Source organism: Cervus canadensis, chromosome 15, assembly GCF_019320065.1.
Source record: "Cervus canadensis isolate Bull #8, Minnesota chromosome 15, ASM1932006v1, whole genome shotgun sequence".
Lineage (NCBI taxonomy): Eukaryota > Metazoa > Chordata > Mammalia > Artiodactyla > Cervidae > Cervus > Cervus canadensis.
Window position 1 is genome coordinate 15,179,089 of NC_057400.1, and position 17,162 is coordinate 15,196,250.

Below are 17,162 nucleotides of genomic sequence, written 5' to 3' on the forward strand. Positions count from 1 at the left end.
TGAATTTTGTTAAATCACTGAATAAGGATGGCACTTCATCACTCAATACATTCTTATGAATCAGAAAAAGTTAACAGCTTACTAATATGGCTTCAGAAAGTCCTTTGCAACTCTGAAATTCTTTGGTACAGTGATTACATTTCTAGCTTCTTAGGCTGAAAAGCCAAACAAAACCAAAAAAATGCAGACAACCCTTCTCAAGATGCTCATTGTCCATCCCTGGGAGTCTGAGTGTGTCATGCCCCATTACCCATCAGGACTGCCCCAGCTCCTTCAGGGGGCAGAGAGTTTCCTGTTCCTGTGGGCCCTGGGTCTGGAATATGTGTACATGATTCAGTTATAGAAATTAAATCACTTTTTCATAATGCAGATATAAAGTGGCCCTGAATGAATATTTGCCAAGCTGAGAATGACTGGTGAGGTCACCTTTAATGGGAGATTACATTTCACCATGGCTGATTTCTGTCCGATTTATTGCTATTAACTCCTGACACAAGGCCAGCTGATAGAGGTGCTGGCAAGAGCCTGGTCTCCAGGCTGAGCGCAGAGCTGGAGTCGGCTCCCAGCGGGCGCAGAGCTCACGTGGGCGCCCTGCAGGGGCCATCTGATAACTGGGGCCGTGTGTTCCTATCAGGTGTTCCCAGAGAAGCACTTCCTTGTCTTACACACAAAGCAGATCACTGGAGACCCTTTATCTTTTAAGAGGAGATATGCGTGGGGTACCTTTGGGCGGATTGAGCCCTCACTCAAGAAGATGGTTATCTGAGCTGTTGGCAGCAGAACTGGATGAGGAGGTTGAACTAGGTTTCCAAAACTTCCGGGGGTGGGCAGATGGTTGTGTTTTTTGAGGTTTCTGAGAGGCTTTTAAAACACTTTTTCTTTCTTTCTCCCCATTTTCTGTTAAAATAGTGATGGTGAGGAAATCAGAAACCCTTAACCTATTGATGCCTGTTGAGTTCTAGATTAAAAAATTAATGGCACCGTGTTTTACAAGTTCTTAAAAAGAAATGCCACTTCAAAACACATGTTGTCTTTGCTATAATTAATATTCAGAAAAGTGAGCCTTCACAAAGGAGGCTCTCTTGGGAGGGTCAGCTTTCATTCTGAAGTGAGTATCTTCTGTGTGGGGCTCACTTACAACCACACCTCTCTTTCTTTCTCCCACCTCCTCCTCAGCCCGCACCCGCCCCCACCCCCGACACACACATGCACTCCCTTCCCCTCCGTGTCCTCACTGTATCATCATCAACCAGAAGCATGTAGCTGACTTTCTTACAGGTGGTGCCACCCACAAGCATTGATAGAATCAGATTAAGAGTGACACCTGGCTGCCAGCCTCTCGTTTTGAGCTTCTTTCTTTTCTGGATCACTTTTGTCCTTCAAAATGAGCAATGGTTATCATTAACTTAATGTGAGTTTGTAGTAGGTGAGTGTTTTATGATGCTGCATGGTTGATCGTTTACTTTAAAAACACAACAGCATCTCCATGTATGTGCATTGAGCTGGGCAGTTAAAAGATAAAGGTTTGCTTGTGTGCTGCCCAATGTTTGCGCCTCGTTTGTAAATGTATCAGAACAGTTAACATAGAACTCATGAAGATCATATCTCACAGAACCAGAAGCCTCTCTTTTTAAATGCTGATAAGGTATGAATATCAGTAATTCACGTGGGGAATGGGTCCACTTCCTCCCTCTCTGCATGGGGAACGAGTCTTTTTTTTCACTGCTGCTGCTTCTGTCGTTTTTCCTCGTGTGGAACCCAGATTCCTCTGGCTTGTTTAGTGTGTGGTCCGGAACTCAAGAGTTTCTGGTTTAAGGATTCCCAGTGAGGACCGCTCACCCCCTTTCTTCTGCGGCTTATTCTCCTCCTCCCTGCACTTCTCTGGAACCGAGGCTCTTCATCCCTTTGTGACGGTAGTTCATTCATTTGTTTAAAAAAAACTCTGCGGAGCTGCCAGGGTGCCAGGCAGTAGGTGGGGGCTAGCCAAAGGGTGGCTGTCCAGCCTTTCAGGAGGTTTTTCTAGGGATGGAGTTCCGCTGATGTGTGCCTCTCTCTGCTGTATGTGGTCCCTCCCCAAGCCCTGGGGAGCTCCTCGAGGATACAGACCATATCTTTCAAGGATGTGGCTTTGATATCTCAGCACGTGGCAAGCCACAGGCTTTGGGGAGAAATTCCAGGCAACTGTGGGCTGAGTTTGGAGATAGATGCTGAGGATTTTGAAGCTTCTTTCCAAACCATGAGATGAGGTCATTGTCTTCCTTGTTCAGGAGGATGTGGTGAATGTAAAGTGTGATAATGTGTGTGCCAGCACTTTCCGAAGGCTGGTCCTATATCTTGAGAGCTCACAATCATCCACCTTCATTTCCTGAATCACCCTTTTGCTGTTGTCACCAACCCTCTGAGATCGTCTTCACCATTTACTTCCACCCTGTTCTCTCCCACTTTCCTTCCTTCCTTGGGCAGAGGAAAGCATGAGTTAAAAACATCTCTCTGCCTGGTTCCATATCTCTTGGTCTCTGTCACTTCCAAATGTATAGTTGAAATCCTGTTGTGTCTCTGTCAATCTGTATACACCTGTTAGGGCTGTCGGGGAGAATCCGGCTCCACGCTTGGCAGGAATACCTTGCTCTGGATGTGTTTATGGCAGCTTCTGTCACTTCTGCAGTACACGTGCTCTTCCTGAGTTGTAAGCATTTTTGATAATAAGAAAACTGTTCTCTTAGATTCAACCTAATATTTGACTTCTTACCACACTGATAAAAAAACAGTTTTTACACCTAGATGTCCTTCCCTTTTTCTAATACTGGGTTGACAGCACCATAGAATCAGTTCAGAGGTGATGTTTCCAGTGCGGGGCCCTACTTGGGCTGGTATTAGGGTGAGAAATGAAACTGAATCCTGAACAATAGTAGAAGCTGAGTTTCTTTGCTTGCATTAGCGTCTTATTTTACATTTGCATTTTATCTTATATTCGCACCTTGCACTTTCACTATTAAAAAAAATAATTTGACATGTGGGGGAGGGTGGGGAAAACAGCAGGAAGAACCTTCTAGTAACATATCTTGGCAGAATCCTGTCTCCTTTTTTGGAGGGGCCTCATGAGCAGTAAGCTAAGTGCCCCCTGAAAAGTAGTCATGTTAAAAAGCAGAGACATTACTTTGCCAGCAAATGTCCATCTAGCCAAAGCTATGGTTTTTCTAGTAGTCATGTATGGATTTGATTTAAGAGTTGCACCATAAAGAAAGCTGAGCACCGAAGAATTGATGCTTTTGAACTGTGGTGTTGGAGAAGACTCTTGGAGTCCCTTGGGCTGCAAGGAGATCCAACCAGTCCATCCTAAAGGAAATCAGTCCTGAATATTCATTGGAAGGACTGATGCTGAAGCTGAAACTCCAATACTTTGGCCACCTGATGCGAAGAGCTGACTCATTTGAAAATACCCTGATGCTGGGAAAGACTGAAGGCAGGAAGAGAAGGGGGTGACAGAGGATGAGATGGTTGGATGGCATCACCGACTCGATGGACATGAATTTGAGCAAGCTCTGGGAGTTGTTGATGGACATGGAAGCCTGGTGTGCTGCAGTCCATGGGGTCACAAAGAGTCAAACACGACTGAGTGACTGAACTGAACTGAGATTGGAGGCTCTTCCAGAGGTAGAAAAGTCTTCTGTTTCTATTAGAAAAATCTAGAAACATGATTCGTTGGGATTTTGTCCTCGTGATGGAAGCAAGATGGGGAGCTGCCCTGTGAGGTGTACTGAGACTCCTCAGGGCCTGGGGGGTAGTCGAGGGTCCTGTTCAGGTTACTTACGGGTGGTCAGATTCTGGGAGCATGTCAACCCCATGCTCAGAAGAAAGGCTGGCACTTCCTGTGTGTCCCTTTCACAGATCCCGCCTACCTCAGAGCCTTCAGCCACTGAACTGCACTTTTGGAAGCTGCCATCTATTCAGACCCATCGCTGTGTAACAAATAGCGACAAAAGCCCTCCTAAGATCATGGAAATGCAGAGGAGCCCTGTTGGATTAGCTGACATACTGCCACTTAGTAGAGGAGTGAAAAACACTGCGGTCTCAGCTCAGTCTCCTTCTCCTTGATCCAAAGTGTCAGGGGTGGGGAGCGGGGGCGGGTCAGGCAGAACACGTGAGTGTTCATCCAGTCCAGCAGCACTCGCTGAGTGCCTGGTGATGGAGCAGAAAGACATAACCTTCCCACAGTGTTCTCATGTCCTAGCAAAGGGGGTGGACAGATGCAGAAAAGAGAACAGGATTGCTCGCCTGTCCTGGCTGCCATGGGAGGGCCAGGAGCTGAAGGGGCAGCACTCAATCCTAACTCAGTCTTGATTGAACATAGAGATAGGGAGGAAGGATCTCAGCTTTCTTCAGGCGGGGATGGATGCTCCAACTCGATTTTAAAGGAGAAAGGGCTTTCAGTGGGTGGAAGAAGGGCACGTCTGGCAGGAGAGTACCTGCAGATGTCCTTTAAGACGTTAGTTCAGCAGGTCTTTGAAGAAGCAAGGATCCTCTTTTGGGGGCTATCTTAGCATAGCAAACACCAGGGTCTGCACCTGTTTTTGTAAATAAAGTTTTATTGAAACACAGACACACACATCATTCCATTTCCCCTGCTGTGACTGCTACATCCCAGCAACCATGTGGCCTATGCAGCCTTAGATATTTATTGTCTAGCCCTTTGCAGAAAAAGTTGGCATAACATAGTTTTATTCCCTGAAACTCTTAGATGAAGTAGACCCACACTGCCAGCAGCCAGGCTTTGCCTGCACCTTTCATGGACCTGCTGGTTAATTTCATCATCTGGTGGTTTCTGTTTGCCCCACACTAGCATACCTCCAACTCATTTAGTTGCAATAACTTCTGGCTCCAAACATCCAGAACTAGAATAATACCTATTGTGTGTAACAAAAGAGAGGTACTGACCCCTAATGCATGCATGCATGATAAGTCGCTCTAGTCATGTCCAACTCTTTGCAACTCTATGGACTGCAGCCCACCAGGCTCCTCTGTCCATGGGATTCTCCAGGCAAAAATACTGGAGTGGGTTGCCATGCCCTTCTCCAGGGGATCTTCCCGACCCAGGGATTGAAGCCAGGTTTCTTATGTCTCGTGCATTGGCAGGGGGATTCTTTTTTTTTTTTTTTTCCTTTATTTATTTATTTATTTTTTCAGTGGTTTTTGTCATACATTGATATGAATCAGCCATAGATTTACACGTATTCCCCATCCCGATCCCCCCTCCCACCTCCCTCTCCACCTGATTCCTCCGGGTCTTTGGCAGGGGGATTCTTTACCACTAGCACCACCTGGGAAGCCTCCTGACCCCTAAGGAGCCCTTTAAATGTTCAGTTACCCCGAACTTCAGCAATTCTACACTCTGCTTAGTTTCTCAGAACCTGTGCTGCCTCTTATTTGCTTGTTGAGTGTGAGCAAAATTGGAATTAGTCATTGGAGCAGTAGTCATTGGAAAGCATCTTTCTTCTCTGGTAAGGCAGCCCATCTGTCTGAGGATACTGGAGCTGGCTGTTGGCGTGCAAGTGAGACAGAAGGGGAACTTTAGGGAGATCCACCATTCAAGCCTGCAGTTATTTTAAAAATGAAGAGAATTCATTTCCAGAAGCAGCTGCGCATTTGAAACGTTGCTTTCCTGGATATAGCAATTGAAAGTTGTGTGGAATTATACAGCAAATGCCGACTCTTAAGCACCTGCTGTGGTCTCTGATACCAGCCGATAGGAGTGCCAGCCAGGCTTTTTACAAATGTTAACTTATTTAATAAGACCTGGATGAAATAGAACTGCAGTGATTCTGATTTTACAGATGGGAAGACAAAGACTCCAACAAGCTAAGTGTTTTTCATGTTATCAACTGACAGCCTCCAACCTATGATAAGGAAGGTACTGATTTTATGCTCTAGTTATCCTTAGCAGGTAGAATGCTCATTGAAAAGGCTCAATCCAGAGGTCTGGGATTTCTGTTTTAGACTCTCAGATGAACTGAATTTCAAGGAACAGGTACAACTAAAATTCCTCTTTGCGCTAACTTCTGTTTTAGCCCTAGCAGCCATCGACATTGTTTAAATACCACTGTCAAATGACCTTGTAGTTTGGGATCTAATTTCCCATTAGTACTTTGTATTGAAAACGGTCAGCGGTGAGAAACGGGGACAGTTTTGCAAGCATGTCTGGAAAATATAGTTGGTCCCAGAAGAGAAGCATGTAGGTTTAGGATTGTCCTAGTTTCCAACTGAAATGATCATTTCTAAATGAAAACCTGATCATAACTATCTTCTCCTTAAAAGTTTTCAGCGCTCCACCAGCCATGCCCTTAGCACAGAGGCTGGAGTCTTTGTGGCCTTTCTGGTTTGGGCCCTGTCTGACTCTTGAGTTGTTGTTCAGTTGCTAAGTTGTGTCCAACTCTGTGAGCCCATGAACTGCAGCACACAGGGCCCCCCTGTCTTCACTGTCTCCTGGAGTTGCTCGGATTTCATGTCCATGGAGTAGGTGATGCTATCTAACCATCTCATCCTCTGTCGTCCCCTTCTCCTTTTGCCTTCAGTCTTTCCCAGCATCAGGGTCTTTCCCAGTGAGTCAGCTCTTCGCATTTCAGTGCCTCACCCTCATTCACTCTCATCAGATCAGGTCCTACATGTGGACGTTTCACTGAACACCATCTTTACTGTTTCCCTCTAGCTGGGTCACTTCTGCACCTTCATATCTCAGCTGAGATGCCTCTGGATCCAGGAAGTCTTCTCTGATGCTTAGAGACTGGTCTGGGCATCCTTCCCTGGCCCCTCCCTAATATAAAGCCTTTTAAGCAACTGTTCAGTTTTTGACCAGTTTGTTGTTCATCACTTAACTATAAGCCTCTGGAGGGCATTCTTTTTAGTTTTGATTCTGTAGTTACAAGAAATAGGAGTCCACTTGAGCTTGCTGATAGAAAAGGAGTTTATTGGGAGGAAAGATTGGAAGAATAAGGAGATCTTGGTGGAAATATCAGAACCGGGTCTATACAAAGTTGTACCTTGCACAAGCATCTGGTGGCTTTCTGCTCCTCTGCACGCCTTCGCCTCTCTCTCTCCTGGGCTGCCTCAGCTCGGGCACTTGTGTGTTTTGATTTATTGAAATATAGTTGATTTATAGTGTTGTGTTAGTTTCAGATATACAGGAAAATGGTTTCTGTTTATATATATATATTTTTTCATATTCCTTCCCCTTACAGGTTATTATAAAATATTCAGTATATTTCCCTGTGCTGTAACAGTAAAACTTTATTTATTTTATATATAGTAGTATGTACCTGTTAATCCCAAACTCCCAAGTTATCCCTCCACTACACCCCCCACTTTCCCCTTTAGTAACCGTAAGTTTGATTTCTATGTCTGTGAGTCTATTTCTGTTTTGTAAATAAGTTCATTTGTACCACTGTTTTCAGTTTCATAAATGACAAGCACACGTGTTCATAAAGCTGCTCGTGGCCTCAGTTTGTCCTCATGGCCCAGTCTGGCTTGACCCAGGGACCCTCCTAATCTCCTGGCTTCATTTCCTGCCCCCCTCACCCCCACCCACTTGTTTGTTTTCTCAGTTTCCCAGTTGCAAGTTTCTAAGTAATATGGTTGACCTGACTCTTCCTTTCAAACTTGTCCTCACCCATCACAGGCCTCTGACCACCCTGGAGATTGGCTGTGGTTGGGTCAATTCCTCACTGCAGACCAGTCAGACCAGCTGGAGGGGTCAGAGTGTGGCTCCCAGGATAGACTTCTCTTTTCTGTTTGTCTTTCTGTCCTGCACTTGGCATAAACTTGATGGTATCTTTTGTTGTTTTCCCTCTTTTTCAGATATCATTAATGGAGCTCAAGAAAAATGCGTATTGCCTCCTATGGATGGCTACCCCCACTGCGAGGGGAAAATCAAGGTAAGTCAAGAGTGATGTCCTGACACCCCCTGGCTTCCCCTCCCCTCTTCTCCTCCCCAGTGATGCAGATGGGTGATCGAGCCCTCTTTAAGGAAGTCATTTAAGGGATGCATCAGCCCTGCCAGTTTGGGGCTGTGGCCATGACAACCGTTCCCTGCTAATGCCAGCTCCATGGGCTTAGTCAACAGTGACTCACTGGTCAGACTGAAAGAGCTGGGCCATTGCAGGCACCTGCTGTGTCTTTGAAACTGCGTTCCCTCTCTTTCCCGTCCTCCAGTGGGTGATCCTTCAAGAGCCAAAGACAAGGGGCTTCCCTGATTTAGTGTCCACCTCCCCTCTCCCAAGTCCCCAGGCCTCAGCCAAGAGGTCTCCAGATTGTTATTTAAATGTCACATTTGCATGTGCAGTTGAGTACCCAGACAGCTGTTGGCCACTCTTAACATTTGTTTGTTTTTTCATCGCATTTATGTGGCCAAACCTTGGGGAGACCACTCCTCTGCTCAGTAGTTTTCAGAGAAAAGTTTCTGTTCTCAGGATGGTGAGACAAACCCCAGAGCATTTTAAATGGCTTCCATATGGGACTCAAGTACATCCGGTGCTCCTGCTTTGATTCCCGTGCTGTTTTCCAGGCTCCGTGCTGGGGCTGGTGCAACTGTAGGTCTCTGGGAGGGCACGCTCATGCCAGGGTCTGTGAGGCACTTGCTCTTGAGAAAACATTCCTCCCCATTGGTGCTCCTGGGCTGCACTGCTGGCTGAATCTCACAGCCTCTAGGCAGATGTGCCCACCACAGTGACTGGCTGCTCATCATTGCTCTTCCTCCTCTGGTTGTTTCAGTGGATGAAAAATATGTGGCGCTCGGATCCCTGCTACGCAGAATACGGAGTGGATGGGTCCACCTGCTCTTTTTTTATTTACCTCAGTGAGGTAAGCAGCTTCTTGTGTCTTTTGGGAGGGGTGGAGTCGATGTGTGTGGTTGGTCTGTTCCATAGCTGAGCCTGGAATTTGGAAAGCTGAAAAATGTATATTGTTTTTACATGAACGGTTTATGATTTCCTTCTTCATTGCTCTCCTCTGTCCCCAAGTAGCATGATGTCTTTTTTTCCCTTGAGGAAAAAATAGTCTGAGTTCCCTAATTTTTTTTTTTTACCAATTAAAAAAAAAGTAGTAAAATACACATAACAAAATTTACCAGCTTAATCATAAAGCGTACAGTTCAGTGGCATTAAGGACATTCATGTTGCTCTGTAACCATCGCCACCATCCATGCATCTCCAGAATGCTTCATCTTGCCAACCTGAAACTGTTCCTATCAAACCGTGACTCCACAGCCTCCCACCTTCTTCTGATTACTCCAAGTACTCCTGTAAGTGAAATATACAGTATTTGTCTTTTGTGATCCGCTGATTGCACTTAGCATAGTGTACTCAAGGTTCATCCATGTTTTAGCAGGGGTCAGAATGCCCTTCCTTTTTGAGGCTGAATAATATTCCATTATGTATACAGACTGTATATTGTTACCCGTTCATCTCTCAGGGGACACTTAGGTTGCCTTCATCTTTCATCAGTTGTGAATGGTACTGCTGTGAGCATGAGTGTACATATAACTCTTTGAGACCCTGATTTCAATTCTTTTGGGCATATATCCAGAAACAGAGTTTCTAGATCATATATTAATTCTATTTTTTATGTTTTGAGGAACCACCAGACTATTTTCCATAGCAGCTGTGCCATTTTACATTCCCACCAGCAGTGCACAAGGTTCTAACTTCTCCACATTCTCACCAACACTTGTTATTTTCTATTTTTTCTTTTCTAATGGCCATGTGAATGGGTATGAGGGAGTATCTCATTCATTTTATCACTGTTATTTCCTTACTGATTAGTGATGTTCAGCATCTTTTCATATGCTTCTTGGCTGAGTTAGCTATTTATTGTACTTACAGACTGAATTATTAACTTTCTCCCTTTTTTTTTTCTACCTTTTTATCTGAACTTCATTTTCATTTGTACCCTTGAATTTAAATAGCAGCTTGTTTTTTAAGAGTTACAGGGCATTTTTACACACCACATGGAATCTATTACATGCTTCAGTGATCTATTTCACCTTTAGAAAGGTTGATGGAGTGGGGTGGGGTTAAGACTTTATTCAGAGCCAGCTACAGGAGAGAACTGAGCAGGGAATGAAAACTCCGTTGGCTGTATCCCCCATCCCTTATGGGCAGTGGCAGTGGCCCTCAGAGCTTGTGAAATGGATGCTGGCTAAATTTCTAAGGTTGTGCGCTTGGCAGGCTCTTGGCTTCCATCTCCTTTTATTTGCATCCCTAGTTTTGGTACTGTTGTTGTTTAACCTTAATAACATCTCCCTGGTGATGCCATGCAGAGAGGAGAATGCCTCCATTTTGAGGCTAAATGAAATGTTTTTGCCATACTTTTCCTTGACATACTTCAGGTGTCTCTCCTCTGTGGCATAAGATGATGGGGGATGGAAGCCAAACCAGTATTGCTCTAGGGCATGTGGCCCTGGAATCTGTGGGATTTGTCCCTCTTGGCACCCTTCTCTTTCCTCTGTAAGAGTCAGACTTTTTTTTTTTGGATGAGGTTGCTACATGGCCACCCCAAGGCCATCATGGCAACTGTCAGAGTAAATGATAGTTAAAATACCTCTTGGAGATGAAAAAGCTCTGAGAGTTGGGTGTGTGATGTACCTTATTAGCAGGCTGCTGGCAAGTTGACTCTGTAGCATGTACTTGAGTGTGTTTTGAGCTTGGGTGGCCTGGGGCCCGCCTTCTCATTTTCTTCTCCAGGGGAGTAAGGCCTGGGGCTATGGGTGAACCTTCACTCCAGTGAGAAGTCAATTAGAGGCACCTTTCCTGCCCTGAGGAAAAAGTCCCTCATTTAGTTCAATTTTCAAAAGTTTTTTGCTCATTTCCATTTAATAGAATTTAGCCACAGTCTAACTGGACTCCCTGATTGACAAGCTGAGCTAATTTCACGCCTTCCTGAGAGTTTGCATCTTGGGGAGGACTGCTGAAGTGAAGGGAGAGGAAGAGGGTTTGAGGTGCCCACTCCAGCCTGGGTCTTCATTTCCCGCGCCAGAGCTGGGGAGGTGCAGGAGAGGGGTTCAGATGGAGAGGACTGCAATTACATATGACCTGGTTCCCTTCCTCTGAAACAGCCACCCTACCACTACCGGAAGGGAAGGAAGGATGTAGCTAAGATGAGGCAAGAGGGAACTTCTGTGGAGGTAAATTGAGAGGAGTGTGGGATAGACTGGGTTGCATAAAGATGTGATGAATCATGTAGACTTGATATTGGAGCCTGGGTATCTTGTTTCAGAACCTTTAACTATTTTTTTCTCCTTCCGGGACATGGAATGGTGCTTCGTTTGCCTGTTCGACCTATTCTACTCTTTTCTTATGCAAATGATCAGACTTTCCTTTTTGTTCCACTGAACTCAGGTCAGTGAGCACTTACTGAACATCTGTTATGTTCATTGATTGTCAACAGTTACTGAGAACTCATTTCCTTGGCACCATGCTATGCATTCATTATCTTTTAAGTCTAATAGAAGAGAAAGCCTGGATACAGGTAATTGAGCCAGGAAGGGGTCCTGGGAAACAACTAGGAACTTCTTCTTCAAAGTTTTAATGTGAAAATTATCTTGAAACTCTGGCACTTAAAGAAAAATTTTTTTCTTTTTTCAAAGCGTCTTAATAGGTACCCTATAAGAGTAGAAAATGTAACCAATATGAGCCTTTCAATAGTCAGTACTGTCTTAGAGCCTCACACCTGACTTCAGCTTCTGTTTCTGATGCGTGCTAAACTCTGTGCTCTTAGAAAAGTTGCTCTCTCTGTGTCTCAGGTTCTTCCTTTATAATATAAAAGTTTTAATTTTGTTTTTAAAGAATCCAACCTTGAAGATTCCTGAGTCTCTATGGGACCATGCTTAGAGTAGAGCCTGATAAATGATAATCATTTTAACTGATACTTTCATGAAAAGTTTTTTTTTTTAACTTTACTTTCGTGGAGGGTATTTAGTTTTTTATTTAACTATGGCTGATTTACAATGTTGTCTTAGTTTCAGGTCTGTGTGTGTGTGTGTGTGTGTGTATAAAATACATATATATATATATTCATTTTCAAATTCTTTTCCCATGTACGTGCTAAGTTGCTTCAGTTGTGACCGACTCTTTGCAACCCTATGGACTGTAGCCTGCCAGGCTCCTCTATCCGTGGGATACTCCAGGCAAGAGTACTGGAGTTGTTTGCCATGCCCTCCTCCAGGGGATCTTCCCAACCCAGGGATCGAACTTGCATCTCTTATGTCTCCTGCATTGGCAGGTGGTTTCTTTACCACTGGCACCAGCTGGGAAGCCCCCTTTTCCTATATAATTACAAAATGTTGAGTGTAATTCTCTGTGATATATAGCAGATCCTTGTGGTTTATCTATTTTATATATAAAATAGTGTGTGTGTGTGACTCCCAAATTGCTAATTTACCCCTCCCCCCCACACACCTTTCCTCTTTGGTAACCATACGTTTGTTCTCTATGTCTGTGCATGATAGATTTTTGATGTTGCCATTATTTGAGTACAGTTGTGGAGTGTCATATAGTCCAGGACATTTTCTATTGGGACCTTGATTTCCTCTTAGAATTAGAATGAATTTTTGGCTCTCATTCACCAATCTCATTTCATTCTAGATCCCTAGACTTCTAGCAATATAGAAGGATATAGTTCTCCTTGGCTTCCTTTCTCAGGATGTGATGCTTGTTCATATTAAAATCATGAACTGGATGTGTGGAGGTGCAGTACATCTCTTGCCATTGTTAAAATGAAATTATTAGAGATGTTTCCTAAATGCTGTTAATTCTGTTCTAGTAGTCTATAAATCCTGGACAACATCTATGGCTTTGTGGTGCTGTTTTTGTCTATTTTTTTTTTTCCCCTCTTGCTTTCTTCACACTTTCCTTCTTTTTGTTACTTCATTTAACCTGTATCATACGCCAGCTTACTCTTGCAGTTGGGAAGGTGATTGACAGACAGTTTCGTTTGACTTTTTTACTTCGTCAGTGAACACAGTGGTGACTTTGATTCTTTTCTTAATCCTTATTGAAGATCAGAGGATGAGATGATTAGCATCCCTGACTCCATGGACGTGAATCTGAGCAAACTCTGGGAGGTAGTGAAGGACAGGGGAACCTGGTGTGCTGCAGTCCATGGGGTCGCAAAGAGTCAGACTTGACTTAGGGACTGGAAAACAACAAAAATTGAAGAAGAGCCAGTTCTTGTTTCCATATACGTTTAACTCCAGAGCTTTGACAAATATGAAAAAGGACATGAAGTAAAATATCTCCCATAGTCAGTCACTAGTTGAATTGAGGCATTTAGATTCAGACCAGTCTTAGAAGACGGCACTCTTCCTGCATTTTTCTTCCCCTGAAACTTTAATCTTCCCCTCACCAACTAGTAGTCTACCAGCCTCTTAGGGGGACTCTCAGAAGGCAAAGCCATCAGTGTTTATTCGTCATTATCCCCACAGATGCTTGTTATGTGTCTGACGCTGTATTAGGGCCTGGGTGTGGTGCTCAGAGTCTCCGCATTGCCCTTCTTGGGTGGCAGACGGTAAGAGAAGAATGAAACGTGACCGAGCCCAGTGTGTACCTGACACCTCAGATGCACAGCGCCATTTCAACCTCTCCCCAGCTCGGAGAGCTGCCCTTAGAGGCTCCAAGAGGTGTAGTCGCTTAGTACTTCTGCGCTTGCCATTACTGTTGCCCTTTCACATCAAATGAAAGCTGAATTCAAATGAAGTCATCTGTCACCGTTGCCTTTGTGGTCAGTTCTATTCTCCAGTCCACCTGTGTTTGAAACACAGCTCTAAGTTAGCTGGTTTCCATTAATCAGTCTTCATTGCTAGTTTTCAAATACTCATAATTTTAATACTTTACTAGCCCCCTCCCCCACCAAAGCAGCACCAATTCTCCTGAAGATACAACTCATGAAAACCAAGTATTCAGGTGGGAGCAAATGAATGATTCATGTCCGTTAACCAGCCTTGCATTTCCAGATCATCGGGCAGTTCATTTTCTGTATCTGTTTTTGTGAGCCATGTAACTACTCCCATTAGAGACAAGAGCCTATGAAGTAATTACTCTGAATGTCATTGTTTCAGGTATTATTAACTTAGCCTTCTGCAGAGCCTTTTACTGCTATCAGCTTTTACACAACTGAGAATAAATGTCTTTACCCCATTGATATTATGTTGATAGATGGTGCTGATACATTTGATGCCCACACATTTTTCCTTTCTACACAATTATTGTAGCAACTAGCAACCATCACAGCCTGCCAGACTTCTTAATTTGTTTGTACTATTTTTTTAAGGACTTGTGTTGCCATTGGAAGTATAGTTGCTCTGAAATAATCAATTGCTCAGTGATCAATTGCTAGCTCTTAGGATGTGTACAAGCTTTTGCTGCAAATGCCAGTTTGGGCTAGTTGAGTGAGTGACTCTGTGTGTGTGTGTGTCTGTGCGCACACCCACCTGTATGTGTGAGTCCCTCATAAAGGAACAAAAGAAGCAATTTCATGCCTTACTCATCAGTCTGTTTCTTATGTTTCAGAAACAACAGGCATAAAGGTCTCCATGTCTTCCTGTTCTCCCTTGGCAATATGTAAAACTAATATTGGCTGAGCATGCTATTAACCTTGAGTTTAAATTCAGCGTACTTAATCCGTTGATTAATGCCGAGATTAATGCCCAACAGCAAAGGTTGAAAGCTTAAATGTTTGTGAATGTGAGCATGAAATGAAATTCTAATAACCAGTACAATGATTTGGATTTATGGACTATGTTGGCTGCTAAAGATATCTTGGAAATGGTGTCGCACAGACTAATTTGTCAAAGTGGGCTGCAGTAAAGAATTGACTGTTTAGGTTGCAGGAGAAAACCTGAATGAGAAAATATAACTAACATTTTGGGACGGGTCGGGGAGTACTTTAAAAATACCACTAGACTGTTGCCTGAGATTACCCACACGCACCTTTTAAATGTTTAGCCATTTGACACAGGAAATTCTCTTTCTGTGAGATAATATTTTTTGGCAACACAGGAGGTGACAGAGATTTATGATCTTGTTCTTTTCAGTTCTTGAATTCAGCCTTTATTTTTATCTTCTTTATCTGTGTGTTTTTGTGGCTTTTACTACCTGAATTCTAAGACATCTTTAGAAACTGCTTTTTTAAAACAATCCTGATTTTACCGAACAGTATTTGTCGCCAGCTTAAATGATCTCTCAATTTCCCTCAACCTCTACCTTCTTCTAAGTTCATTCTTTTATCACCAGTCCTGTTTGTCAGTTTCACATACCATAGCATTTAGTTTTATATCTTTTTTTGTTTCTTTTTTAAATTATTATCTTCACAAACTACAACATTTTTTTTTTCCACAAACTACAACATTTAGATTGAGATTTCTTACTCTGACCTCCACCTTCCAAAAATTAAAAGGGTAAATAGCAGGACTTGACAAACCCCAAACCATTGCCTGTTCGCTCTTTGGAAATATGTGGCAGATTGGGGCTTTGATGGAGTCATCTCCAGTTTGTGTTTTTACAAACTTTTATTGTCTCTGATCATTCATATTATATACCAGTAAGACATTTGTAAAGTTTTATGTTTTAAACTTTTTTTAATGTGGAAAATGTCAAACCTATGTCAAAGAAACAGATATGAGGAAACTGTGTGTCTGTGACACAGATTGAATAAGAGCAGTTTGTGGCCAGCCTCATTCACTGACACCTCTCCCAGATGGTTATTTTGAAGCAAATCCCCCAAATCGCATCATCTGTGAATGTTTCACTACATGCCTTTAAAAGAGGCTCTTTTAAAACATATGACTACTAAAACTGTTCCGTATTTTAAAAATCACAGAGTTCCATAATATCTTTGAATATCAGATTACTATTCATGTTTTGTAGACCATCTTGTAACCTGAAGTTTATTTATTTGAATGGAGTTTCAAGCAATGACCATAAATTACAACTGGTGGTGCCCCTTAGTGATTTTTCACTGATGAAACTTTACTTACCTTAGAAGCTCTTGTTGTACTCTGTACTCTTAGAAGAGTTTGTTGTCCTCTTGAGTTTTTATGACCATATCCCTGTGTTGTTGGATAACCTGCTTCCTCAACCCTTGTATTTCCTGTAAATTGATAGTCGGTCTGAGGCTTGATCAGAGTCAGGCTTAATATTTTTTTCAAAATTGTTTCATGGATGGTATTAAATGCTTCTAGCAGGAGACACATAAATGCCTAGTTCTTTCTCTTTGTGATATCAGCAGCCATCGATAATTACTGCCTGGATTCATCAGGATTCTTTCTTAATATATCAGGAATACTCTGTATAGAGAAATGAGTCCTCATCTGGTATTTGGTTACCCTGAGGAACAGGTCATAAAGGAAACCTTGATGTCTCTGCTGATTTCCTAGCATCTTCCACTGGTGACCAGTAGTTTGCTTGCTTGCTTGCTTGTTTTAATGCTTGTTGTTTCAATTAGCACCTTGTTTCAATCAAGGCATTGACTGAACTATGTTGGATATGTTTGATCCATTCCAGTTATTTTCTTGCTAGTTCTCATATTACTCCTTCTTTGACCAGTGGGGGCCAAATTGTCTTCTGAGGCCTTTTGACATAACCCTGGGTGTTTTCTGTAAGTCCCCTTGGTTCCTCTTACTGGGAAATAAGACAAACCATAGTCTGGGTACCAGGGGAATTCATTACTATTGGGATTTTCTGGGCTGGGCATATGACAGTGAGTCACAAGGCAAACACGTCTTAAGGTTATGTTTTATAGGAGGGGATGGGCAACAAAAAGTAAAATATATATCTTTTAGATTACAGTAGAGCTGTGGAGAGAAATAAAACTGATAGGACTCAAAATACTCATGAGGAGTGATGCTGTCAGTTTTAGATAGCATGTTCAGAAAATGCCCTACTGAAAAAATGGGAGGAGGATGTGTGAGCACCATATTGAAGGGCGTGAGAGATGAAGAGGTTCAGAAGTCTGACACAGGTATTTAGCAGGTGGGGGGAACAGTCAGTGCAAAGGTCTGGGGGTGACCATCAACATCTGGCATTAAAAAAAAAGTGTATGGAAAGTCATCTCCAGAGAGATTTTTATTTGTTTTGTTTATAGGAATAATAGTGCCTGGAACACATATTTATTGAATGAAT

The 17,162-nt window shown here is 43.0% G+C and overlaps 1 protein-coding gene across 1 annotated transcript in view; it reads left to right on the top strand.

The window, feature by feature from the left end:
- Positions 1-17,162, top strand: part of MGAT5 (alpha-1,6-mannosylglycoprotein 6-beta-N-acetylglucosaminyltransferase) — a 387,153-nt gene that overhangs the window by 215,380 nt on the left and 154,611 nt on the right. The window contains exons 5-6 of the mRNA XM_043488382.1: positions 7,849-7,925; positions 8,761-8,850. Coding sequence (XP_043344317.1) covers positions 7,849-7,925; positions 8,761-8,850 — 167 coding nt within the window. The remainder of the gene's footprint in view (positions 1-7,848; positions 7,926-8,760; positions 8,851-17,162) is intronic.